The 12,060-nt window shown below is 42.5% G+C and overlaps 1 protein-coding gene across 1 annotated transcript in view; it reads left to right on the top strand.

Moving 5' to 3' along the window:
* ITIH2 (inter-alpha-trypsin inhibitor heavy chain 2) overlaps window positions 1-12,060 on the top strand; it is a 63,254-nt gene that overhangs the window by 41,954 nt on the left and 9,240 nt on the right. Inside the window, exons 14-17 of the mRNA XM_075342598.1 lie at window positions 230-369; window positions 2,686-2,858; window positions 4,100-4,288; window positions 5,705-5,818. Of these exons, the coding sequence (XP_075198713.1) occupies window positions 230-369; window positions 2,686-2,858; window positions 4,100-4,288; window positions 5,705-5,818 (616 nt within the window). The remainder of the gene's footprint in view (window positions 1-229; window positions 370-2,685; window positions 2,859-4,099; window positions 4,289-5,704; window positions 5,819-12,060) is intronic.

Below are 12,060 nucleotides of genomic sequence, written 5' to 3'. Positions count from 1 at the left end.
CCTTTGTAACAGAAAGTGACTGATACAATTGAAATCTGCTGGCATATATCTGTTACATATCCATTTTTGGATATCCCAGGCGTAGCCATATAGCTGGAAAACATAATGTGCACACACCTGACAATTCTTTATTACTTATTTTAGATTTTTTAGAACATATGAGAAAAGCTTTAACAATAAGGAAATGCAATGAACATTTTTTTATATTTCAAAAAATATTTTTATTTAGGATGAAGTTAACTTCCTAATAGAAACAATAGCAGAAATCGAAGCTTTGAATGATTTCTTTGCTCAGAGTAAACACGCATTTCCTGATTTCGCCAAGCAATACTGGGCCCAGCTAACCATCAACCAGCTACTAGCTGAGAGGTGAGGTCAATAAAAATATCCCAAACTCTATGGCTGAATCATTTGTCAGTTTGATCCAGTCATATACAGATGTCAAGGCATACAAAATGGCCCCAGTCACTGTTGTATACTAAGTCCTACCTAGAAATTGTTGTACAGCACAATATATGGTAAATCCCCTGTACTCACATCCCTAGAGCTCCTTCTTGCATACCGTGGAGGTGCTCATGTTCAGCCTCCATTCCATTCACTCAAGACATAACGTCTGGAACACCATTCTGAGTCTGAACTGGGTGCAAAAACCTAAAAAATTACACTATATGGAGATAAGGTATGCACACCAGTGACTATGTAAGGGGAACATATGAAAAGCAGAAACTGCTGTGTGAATATTGACATGAAAAATTCAATAGCTATATGTACGAATGAAAGTATGAAAAATGGAATCTGCATTACTGCCATGAACATATGAATCAAGAGAAATTTAGCTACTGAATTGATCAATGCAATAGAGCCCCAACACTACGCCAAAGTATTTCTCTACGTTGGGGTCCCTAGCTTGTGTGTGTCCTCTCATGCAGTTAAAAAACTTACCGTGTATGGGAAGCTGAGACCCAGGCTATATATGCGTATAATGTGGACTGGCAATAGGTGTGTCCGGCGGTACCCAGATGCGACATGTGCACTTCAGATCTACCGTATTTAACCTATTATCTACCAATGTCCTTTTTTTGGGAAGCCTAATCTTTTGCTTAAAATTAATTAAATTAAATTAATTAATCATTAGTTAATTCATTTAATTTATACATTACATTCATTAATTTTGCTTAAATTTAATTTTAATTTTTAAATTTTTTTTTTCATTAAAAATCTGTCATTTAATAAAAAAAAAAAAATGAAAATTTCTAATTTGGCAAAATGGGTTAAGAAATGTATCTCTGCAGGGCCACTTTCTCATGGTTCGAAAGCTTTATTCTTGGAATTGCTAGGGGTTCCCGCAGTCAGTAAAACTTGCGATTCCAGGAACAATTCTGCTGAGGTGTTCTCTCAACTTCAAAAATGGGTACAATTGTAAAGTGCTTTTAAAAACAATCAACTTTGCAATTTACTTCTTATAAAAAATCCTCTCCTTTCTCAAGAAAGGAGGGTTTCTTAAAGGGAACCTGTCAGCAGATTTGGTCACCACCACTTAGCTGTTATATACAGCATTTCAGAACATTGTATATTAAGAGCCCATGGCACTGTGAAGAACGTGAAAAACACTTGTATAATACTCATCTAAGGGGCGGTCCGGTCCGATGGGTGTCACTGCTCTCCGGTCCGGTGCCTCCGCTCTGCAGCATTCACCATCCTCTTCTTCTGAGACCCGTGTGCATCACTGTGTGGTCCTACATCATCCACAATTGTTGGCATTGAGGTCCTGCGCAGGCGCACTTTGATCTTCCCTACTCAGGACAGATCAAGGCATTGTAGTGCGCATGTGCGGGTAGTCTTTAACCTTTCCTCGCACCTGTGCATTACAGTACTTTGATCTGCCCTCAGCAAGGCAGATCAAAGTGCGCCTGTGCAGGACTAAAATGCCGTTCTGTGTGGATCTGGTAAACGCGTCATCCACACTAGGCTGGGTAGAAGGAGGATCGCAACAGAGAGGAGGCGCTGGACCGGAGAGCCGCGACGCCAATGGGTCTAGACCGCCCCCTAGGTGAGTATTATAAAAGTGTTTTTTACATTCTACAGAGTGGCCTGGGCTATTTTATACATTACTCTAGAATGCTGTATATAGGGGCTCACTGGTGGTGGCTGCAGCTTATAGTCGCCAAATCTGGTGACAAGTTCCCTTTACATCTATTGTGCATGGTTCATTGTCTAGGTTACCGGCTATCTCTGCAATGTATCAATGATCAGTTGCCTAGACAAAAAGCACCCGTGGTCTGAAATGTCCATATTTAAGAATGCACCACTCCCCAGCAAGTAAGAAGCCAAGAGGCAGAGTGCAGTGCGCCTCAAGAAAGAGGTGTGGACAAGTCTTCAAGGCCTATTATAAAGTTGCTTAATTTTTCATTTTAGATGTATTTGAAATAAAAAAAAAAAACCAGTCATGAAGGTGTACATGATGTCCAGGTAGTACAGCTGCTAAACCATTCTGAAACCAGCCTCATCCTGTGATGTGCACTTGGGATTTTAGCGTCAGTGCAGACACAAACTTGAGAAAGATTAATAACATGTAGCAGACAAAATCTAAATCTGAAATCCCAGAAAATAATATTATTTAGTTCTCATACTGTGTATGACCTTGGAAAATAAAACCTTTTTTACCCATGCTGATGTCTTATGCAGGAACTTGGCGACCACAGCTGAAGCCAAACGCAACCTCACTAAGAGAATCATGCAGCTGTCCATAACCCACCATTTTGTGACCCCTTTTACATCCTTGCTGATAGAGAGTGAAGATGGAAAGGAGAAAATGTTGGCTGACTCTCCAAATAGCCTCAAAGGAGCTTGCTGTCAAAGTCAGTATAATGATTACATGAAATTACTTTGCACCAGGATAACATTGCAGTAATAGCTGACAATGATTACACATATTTCAACCGAAAAATTTGGAATATTCCAAACCACCCCTAGTATTGTCTGGGGAAGCCTGCCAAGCAACTAGGAACACCTACAAAATACCCACTCTTTGGCATGGTTTCCATAATTCCTGCCCCCTTTGCATTTCAGTTTGCAGGACTGTCCCTGAAAAATCAGGACTGTGCACAAGTAGTGCATGTCTGGTTAAAAATTATCAATTGTGACTTAAAAGGGTATTCCCATCTCCAAGATCCCATGCCAATAATTAGTGCACGTAATAATATTAGCAAATACCTGCAATGTAGTATAGTTCTTCTGATATAGCCATGTCTCTTACCTCATGTGCAGGGCATTGCAGCTTAGGGTATCCATGGTTACGTCCACTCTTATAGAGACGGTTAGTTGCTCATGGTTGTAACCATGGACACCTAAGCTGCAATGCCCTGCACATGAGCTAAGAGACATGGCGATATCAGGAGAACTATACTACATTTCTAACTGGAGGTATTTGCTAATAGTATGACATGGGGATAGGATCTTGGAGATGGGAATAACCCATTTAAGCTACAATAACTGTTTTATGTACATATTTTCACTTCCTTTAAGACGGTCAGTGTTGGGACAGGGATGGCTGCCTGCAAAATTGGATTATAGAAAGGGCACAAGGGGAAAAAGTAACACTCCACCACGCACTGTCCCAGTCTAGGTCATTCCCTGTATAATCTAATTGTTTAAAGTAAAACCGCATCTTTTAAAAAAAAAAAAAGGATTGCAATGACGTTTCAACTATCAAGAATTAGCTTGTAGCCTACCAATCACACTCCTCAGTGCATTTGAATTTCCCGATTGAAGTCTAAAGACATCACTGTCCCCAGAGTGGACCTCTTTTAGAAGTATGGCCACGAGTGGATCAGAATGTTGAGTTAGGGTAAGGGTCACTACCAATTGTAATCCAGACCTGACAGACTGTTCAGCACAGACTTCATTTTTGGTGCATAAAATGTCTTCACTTTCCTTAATCTTTGTCATCTGAGCAATGGTAATCAAAAAAACAGTAATATCTGAGCCTACATCATGTATAGGTAGAGCCAAGCAGGTAAAGGAAAGAGCTTACGACAACATGGACGTTACATTACATTGACACCTGTGTGCTAATGTTTTAACTTTTCCCCTAAATCAGCATTGGCTGTATCTACGAAGACAACTCCTGCACCTCCTCCACCAACAGCAGAGATAAAGATTGAATGTCCTCCACCCATTCCTCCTACTGAAGTAGAGGTCAGAGGAGGCGGCACTGATGCAATGCCTCTTATTTCAAATGGTCCAAATCCCAACTGCAAAAATAATCCAAATGCACCTCCAAACTGTGGTACGTAAACCTGTTTATGTAGAAAAATGTTAAGCATTTAATATGTAACTCTGTCCTTTAGTTCTTGAAGGGATTCTCTTATGAGAACAACCCAATTTCATATATTTTACTATTATAAGCTAGAAAAGATAGCCACTAACTAGTATATGATGTGTACTTTACCTCTACAGCAGCCACATTTTACCATGGTATGTGATCTACAGGTAAGATGTTATACAGCTGGAGTAGCTGATATGACGGGTATCTCTTGCTATAATAGTTTAGTGACAAGTTTTGAGCCTGAGACTCACTTGTCACCTGTGAGACTCTGCTAAATAAATATTTTCTATTTCTTTGGCAATGGTAGGGTTAATGGCAATCTTCATTGCCAGAAAGCAGGCCAATTACCAGCTCCGGTGTTTCCAGTTTGGGACCACTCCCAGTCTCTTTATATACCCTCTACTACCAGCAGAGGGTGACGGTTATTCTTGATTCATTTGAACTCTGGTCTTGCAGGTGGACGGACTGTTGATACTCGTTGCGGAGTTACTGGTGTGGGTGTAGTCTTAGGCCTGACTGCATCATTCTGTTGTTGTGTTCCCCCTGTCTTCCTTCCCCAGTGTGTTGTTTCAGTGCAGCGGTGGGGTTAGCATCCTTCACCTGCCAACTCCCTAGCCAGGGACTATTGCAGGTTCATCTCAGGGTTTCAGGTTCCTGCTTGGCACCAGGTAAGGAACCTGTATAGGGACGGGCTAGGAGTGCAGGGTACAGCGGCGGGTAAGTGGAGTAGGTACCCACCTTTCCTCTCAATAGCGTTAGGGCCCTCTGTTGTTACAGTGTCCCCGTTGTACCCCTTGTATAGTTGTGTATTTAGCCTCACGCTGGACCTCCCCTAGTCCGTGCGTGACAGCTAATTAGTTTAATATACGTTTTTGTGGGTAAAGATTCAGCAGACTAGTATTTTATTCATTGAAATCTCTGGTGTTTTTATGCATATGAGTTCAGTGGGCGGTTCTACTGGTGACTGACAGTCTTCCCTGCATGACTGTGCATGCAGATATAGCTATCAGTCAATGAGTAGGACCACCCACTGGACTCCTATAAACAGACTAATACCATAGACGTCAATGAATAAAATACAAGTTATACTGAATCTTTTCCCACAAACCTATATATCATTCTGCTCATCTTCTTTCTCTATACCATACTTTCTGCAGATCAGACGGTATGTACAACGTGATAGCTTCTCTGTGATATAAATTAAAATCCACAGCCATTATGTAACCTAAGCTGTCATGCAGCACTTATGGAAAAGTAAATTTTATGTACAGTAGTATTAGAATCTTGTAAGCTTAGTCTTTATTCAGTATTCTCTATAATCTTGCTCAGATTTCTAGGATGGTGTATAATATGTTGCTGATACTTATGTATTTGCAGTTGACAACGATCCACATTTCATTATAAACTTGCCAAAGAGCCAGACAGATGTCTGCTTCAACATTGATGCCCAGGCCGGCAGTATCCTGAACATGATGTCAGATCCGGGGTTAGGTAAGCGGATGGTCCACCAGTAATGGGAGTTTACAGGGGAGCGTTACTTGACGCCTGTACAGCTAGGATCACAATAGAGCTCAGCTCTGTTTTCCTGTTCTTTTACACAAAAAGAAAAAGGGAACGCTTGAAAGATCTAGCGCTAAGTTGATCCCATTTATTATAATGGTCCCCATTTATTATAATGGTCCCCATTTGGTTTATGTAAGGAAGCCCATTATTTAATTTTTTTTAAAAAAGGTGGTATGCTGACAATTCTCTTCCAGGATATAAGCGTGAGCTTAGCCTTAAACTGCATTTACCCTGGTCGAGTGCTATAAGCAAGTTGATCAGCGATTGTTTAGTTGCCAACCAAAGTAACATGTGCACAGAAAATTCATTAATATGATCATTCTGTGTGCATAGAATCATTGCTCCATTTATAAAGGACAATGTGCTGCCGAGAATTATAATTTTAGGCCACCTTAAAAATCATTTCATCCAATGAACAAGTGGTTTTGCTTTAAAGGGGTTATTCTAAAGTTTGAACGTTACTCCCTATCCCTGGGATAGGTGATAACTTCCCAATTGCTGGGACACCCACTGATTCAAAGAACTAGGTCTCTGAAGAGCCCCGTGTAAATAGACATGAGGTTGATCGTCGTGCACATTGCCGCTCCATTCAGTGAAATGGAGCAGCACTGTGCATGATCGACTATATCTCCATTCACATTCAGGATTGGTGGGGGTTCGAGCAGTCAGATGCCCACTGACACAGAATATCTCCAATTCTATGGATAGGTAAAAACTTCCCAATTGCTGGGACCCCCATTGGTACAAAGAACTGGGTCTCTGAAGAGCCCTGTGTGAATGGACTTGGGGTCAATCGGGCATATTGCTGATCCATTCATTCTCATAGATTAAAAGCTTGTGAGCAGGGTCCTCACTCCTCTCTCACTCTTCTTGGTATCTGTTGAATTGTGTTACCCTGTAATGTCTGATACTGTCTTTATATGTTCCCTTTGAATTATAAAATGTTGCCAAATATGATGAAACTATATAAATAAAATTTATTATTAATAGTACTGTCGAAGATAGCGTAATTGGTGCAGCACTGTGCATGATCAACCACAGCTCCATTCACATTCCGGATTGGTGGGGGTCCCAGTAGTCGGATGCCCACTGATACGGAATATCCCCAATCCTATGGATAGGGGATAACTTTCAAACTTGAGAATACCTCTTCATATTTGGGTTCACATCTATCAGTTGTGTCTTGAAAGTTGTATTGAGCTTAAATTGGACACAATTGATAATAAAGTTGAGCACTATGGTCGCCATGTTTGTCCACTATAATGTGCACTGTGTGCAGAATTATTAGGCAAATGAGTGTTTTGATCACATGATAATTTTTATACATGTTGTCCTACTCCAAGCTGTATAGGCTTGAGAGTCAACTACCAATTAAGTAAATCAGGTGATGTGCATCTCTGTAATAAGGAGGGGTGTCGTGTAATGACATCAACACCCTATATAAGGTGTGCTTAATTATTAGGCAACTTTCTTTCCTTTGGCAAAATGGGTCAGAAGAGAGATTTGACGGGCTCTGAAAAGTCCAAAATTGGGAGATATCTTACAGAGGGATGCAGCAGTCTTGAAATTGCCAAACTTTTGAAGTGTGATCACCGAACAATCAAGCGTTTCATGGCAAAAAACCAACAGGGTCGCAAGAAGCGTGTTGGGCAAAAAAGGCGCAAAATAACTACCCATGAAAGGAGGAAAATAAAGCGTGAAGCTGCCAAGATGCCATTTGCCACCAGTTTGGCCATATTTCAGAGCTGCAATGTTACTGTAGTATCAAAAAGCACAAGGTGTGCCATACTCAGGGACATGGCTAAGGTAAGGAAGGCTGAAAAACGACCACCTTTGAACAAGAAACATAAGATAAAACGTCAAGACTGGGCCAAGAAATATCTTAAGACTGATTTTTCAAAGGTTTTATGGACTGATGAAATGAGTGACTCTTGATGGGCCAGATGGATGGGTTAGAGGCTGGATCAGTAAAGGGCAGAGAGCTCCATTCTGACTCAGACGCCAGCAAGATGGAAGTGGGGTACTGGTATGGGCTGGTATCATCAAAGATGAACTTGCGGGACCTTTTCGGGTTGAGGATGGAGTGAAGCCCAACTCCCAGACATACTGCCAGTTACTGGAAGACAACTTCTTCAAGCAGTGGTACAGGAAGAAGTTGGTATCGTTCAAGAAAAACATAATTTTCATGCAGGACAATGCTCCATCACTTGCATCCAACTACTACTCCACAGAATGGCTGGCCAGTAAAGGTCTAAATGATGAAAAAATAATGACATGGCCCCCTTGTTCACCTGATCTGAACCCCATAGAGAACCTGTGGTCCCTCTTAAAATGTAAGATCTACAGGGAGGGAAAACAGTACACCTCTCGAAACAGTGTCTGGGAGGCTGTGGTGGCCGCTGCACGCAATGTTGATCGTAAACAGATCAATCAGCTGCCAGTATCTATGGATGGTAGGCTGTTGAGTGTCATCATAAAGATAGGTGGCTATATCGGTCACTAATTTTTTGGGGTTTTGTTTTTGCATGTCAGAAATGTTTATTTCTAAATTTTGTGCAGTTATATTGGTGTACCTGGTGAAAATAAACCAGTGAGATGGGAATATATTTGTTTTTTTATTAAGTTGCCTAATAATTCTGCACAGTAATAGTTACCTGCACAAACAGATATCCTCCTAAGATAGCCAAATCTAAAAAAAAAAACACTCCAACTTCCAAAAATATTAAGCTTTGATATTTGAGTCTTTTGGGTTGATTGAGAACATAGCTGTTGATCAATAATAAAAAAAAATCCTCTAAATTACAACTTGCCTAATAATTCTGCACACAGTGTAATGCTTTTGCGACCAGCGCAGGGAGATATCTGGCTTTACAACTAATGCCACAAAATAGAAAACTGCAGCAATAGGGAACTATTAGATTAGCCTAGTCACTCGTTTTACACCAGAGTTTCTATATTATAGTATAGAGACTAATAATGACAAGAGGGTGGGATATATGTAACCAGTGTCTTACTTAAAATAACTGTTTTAGGTTATGTGCCCATGGACAAAAGATGGTGCGGATTTTTCTGCAGCAAAATCTGCAGTATCTCCCAGAAAAACGCACCAATACTTTGGTCCGTTTTTGGTGCTTTTTTGGTGTGTTGTGTCTGTTTTTTGTGCGTTTTTGGTGTGGATTGTAACCATTGCACACGGTTGTGTGTTCGAATAAAGCTGGTATTAGGTTGAGGGGAAAAAATTTTTTCTTGTTGTCATTTATATGTCTATATATATATATATATATATATATATATATATACAGTTAGGTCCAGAAATATTTGGACAGTGACACAATTTTCGCGAGTTGGGCTCTGCATGCCACCACATTGGATTTGAAATGAAACCTCTACAACAGAATTCAAGTGCAGATTGTAACGTTTAATTTGAAGGTTTGAACAAAAATATCTGATAGAAATTGTAGGAATTGTACACATTTCTTTACAAACACTCCCCATTTTAGGAGGTCAAAAGTAATTGGACAAATAAACCAAACCCAAACAAAATATTTTTTATTTTCAATATTTTGTTGCGAATCCTTTGGAGGCAATCACTGCCTTAAGTCTGGAACCCATGGACATCACCAAACGCTGGGTTTCCTCCTTCTTAATGCTTTGCCAGGCCTTTACAGCCGCAGCCTTCAAGTCTGGATTTGAGCAAGTGAAATGCATGCTCAATTGGGTTAAGATCTGGTGATTGACTTGGCCATTGCAGAATGTTCCACTTTTTTGCACTCATGAACTCCTGGGTAGCTTTGGCTGTATGCTTGGGGTCATTGTCCATCTGTACTATGAAGCGCCGTCCGATCAACTTTGCGGCATTTGGCTGAATCTGGGCTGAAAGTATATCCCTGTACACTTCAGAATTCATCCGGCTACTCTTGTCTGCTGTTATGTCATCAATAAACACAAGTGACCCAGTGCCATTGAAAGCCATGCATGCCCATGCCATCACGTTGCCTCCACCATGTTTTACAGAGGATGTGGTGTGCCTTGGATCATGTGCCGTTCCCTTTCTTCTCCAAACTTTTTTCTTCCCATCATTCTGGTACAGGTTGATCTTTGTCTCATCTGTCCATAGAATACTTTTCCAGAACTGAGCTGGCTTCATGAGGTGTTTTTCAGCAAATTTAACTCTGGCCTGTCTATTTTTGGAATTGATGAATGGTTTGCATCTAGATGTGAACCCTTTGTATTTACTTTCATGGAGTCGTCTCTTTACTGTTGACTTAGAGACAGATACACCTACTTCATTGAGAGTGTTCTGGACTTCAGTTGATGTTGTGAACGGGTTCTTCTTCACCAAAGAAAGTATGCGGCGATCATCCACCACTGTTGTCATCCATGGACGCCCAGGCCTTTTTGAGTTCCCAAGCTCACCAGTCAATTCCTTTTTTCTCAGAATTTACCCGACTGTTGATTTTGCTACTCCAAGCATGTCTGCTATCCCTCTGATGGATTTTTTCTTTTTTTTCAGCCTCAGGATGTTCTGCTTCACCTCAATTGAGAGTTCCTTAGACCGCATGTTGTCTGGTCAAAGCAACAGCTTCCAAATGCAAAACCACACACCTGTAATCAACCCCAGACCTTTTAACTACTTCATTGATTACAGGTTAACGAGGGAGACGCCTTCAGAGTTAATTGCAGCCCTTAGAGTCCCTTGTCCAATTACTTTTGGTCCCTTGAAAAAGAGGAGGCTATGCATTACAGAGCTATGATTCCTAAACCCTTTCTCCGATTCGGATGTGAAAACTCTCATATTGCAGCTGGGAGTGTGCACTTTCAGCCCATATTATATATATAATTGTATTTCTGAACATGTTTTTGTAAACAGCTAAAATAACAAAACTTGTATCACTGTCCAAATATTTCTGGCCCTGACTGTATATATATATATATACTAGAAGGTGGCCCGACTCTAACGCATCAGGTATTCTAGAATTTATTTTGTAGTTAATGTATGTTTTTTGTTATATATATCGATGTTGTTGTGTGTAGTAGGGCGCTGTAAATGTTCTGGGTGTTGTCTGGGTGGGGGGGGTGAGAGCGGTGTTGTTTGTGGAGCGCTGTGAGTCTGCAGCATTCTGTGTGTGTGGTGCTGTGTGTGTTGCGCGGTTTGTGTGGGTGTGGAGTGCGTGTGTGTGTTTTTGGGGGGAGGTATGTTTTGTGCAGTGTGTGTGTTGCGCGGTATGTGTGTATATTTGTGTATGCCGCGGTGTTTGTGTGTTGGGTGTTGTGTGTGTGCGGCGTTGTCTGTGTGTGGGTGTCTGTGTAGGGTGGTGTTTGTGGTTCCCAGTGTGTGTGTGTGGTGTGTTGTGCGGTGCGCGTGTGGCACTGTGTGTGTGTTTTGGGGGGAGGTGTGCACCCCCCATCGTGCTCCATCCCCCATGCTGCGCACCCCCCATCGTGCTCCATCCCCCATGCTGCGCACCCCCCATCGTGCTCCATCCCCCATGCTGCGCACCCCCCATCGTGCTCCATCCCCCATGCTGCGCACTCCCCATCGTGCTCCATCCCCCATGCTGCGCACTCCCCATCGTGCTCCATCCCCCATGCTGCGCACTCCCCATCGTGCTCCATCCCCCATGCTGCGCACTCCCCATCGTGCTCCATCCCCCATGCTGCGCACCCCCCATCGTGCTCCATCCCCCGTGCTGCGCACCCCCCATCGTGCTCCATCCCCCATGCTGCGCACCCCCCATCGTGTTCCATGCCCCATGCTGTGAACTCCCCACCGTGCTCCATCCCCCATGCTGCGCACCCCCCATTGTGCTCCATCCCCCATGCTGCGCACTCCCCATCGTGCTCCACAGTCACACATCAGACAGTATACACGCACACATCTGATCGCATACACTCACACCCCACTTCTCCCTGTGCCCTCCGGTGGGCGGTCCCAGCAGCTGTGCTGCACGCCGTGCTCCTCTGCCTTCTGCCGACACTCACAGATCCGATCGCATACACTCACACATCAGAACACACACACACATCCGATCGCATACACGCACACACACACTGACGATATCGCACATACCCGCTCAAACACTCACAACATCCGGAGATACCACATGCTTCCGGCCATGTGATTCTCCGGCAGGTCCTGGAAGGTCACTGCACGCACAGTGTCGCCGCCG

The sequence above is a fragment of the Anomaloglossus baeobatrachus genome, chromosome 4, assembly GCF_048569485.1.
Source record: "Anomaloglossus baeobatrachus isolate aAnoBae1 chromosome 4, aAnoBae1.hap1, whole genome shotgun sequence".
Lineage (NCBI taxonomy): Eukaryota > Metazoa > Chordata > Amphibia > Anura > Aromobatidae > Anomaloglossus > Anomaloglossus baeobatrachus.
Note: the sequence above shows the minus strand (reverse complement) of the source record. Positions and strands in the feature narration are given on the sequence as shown.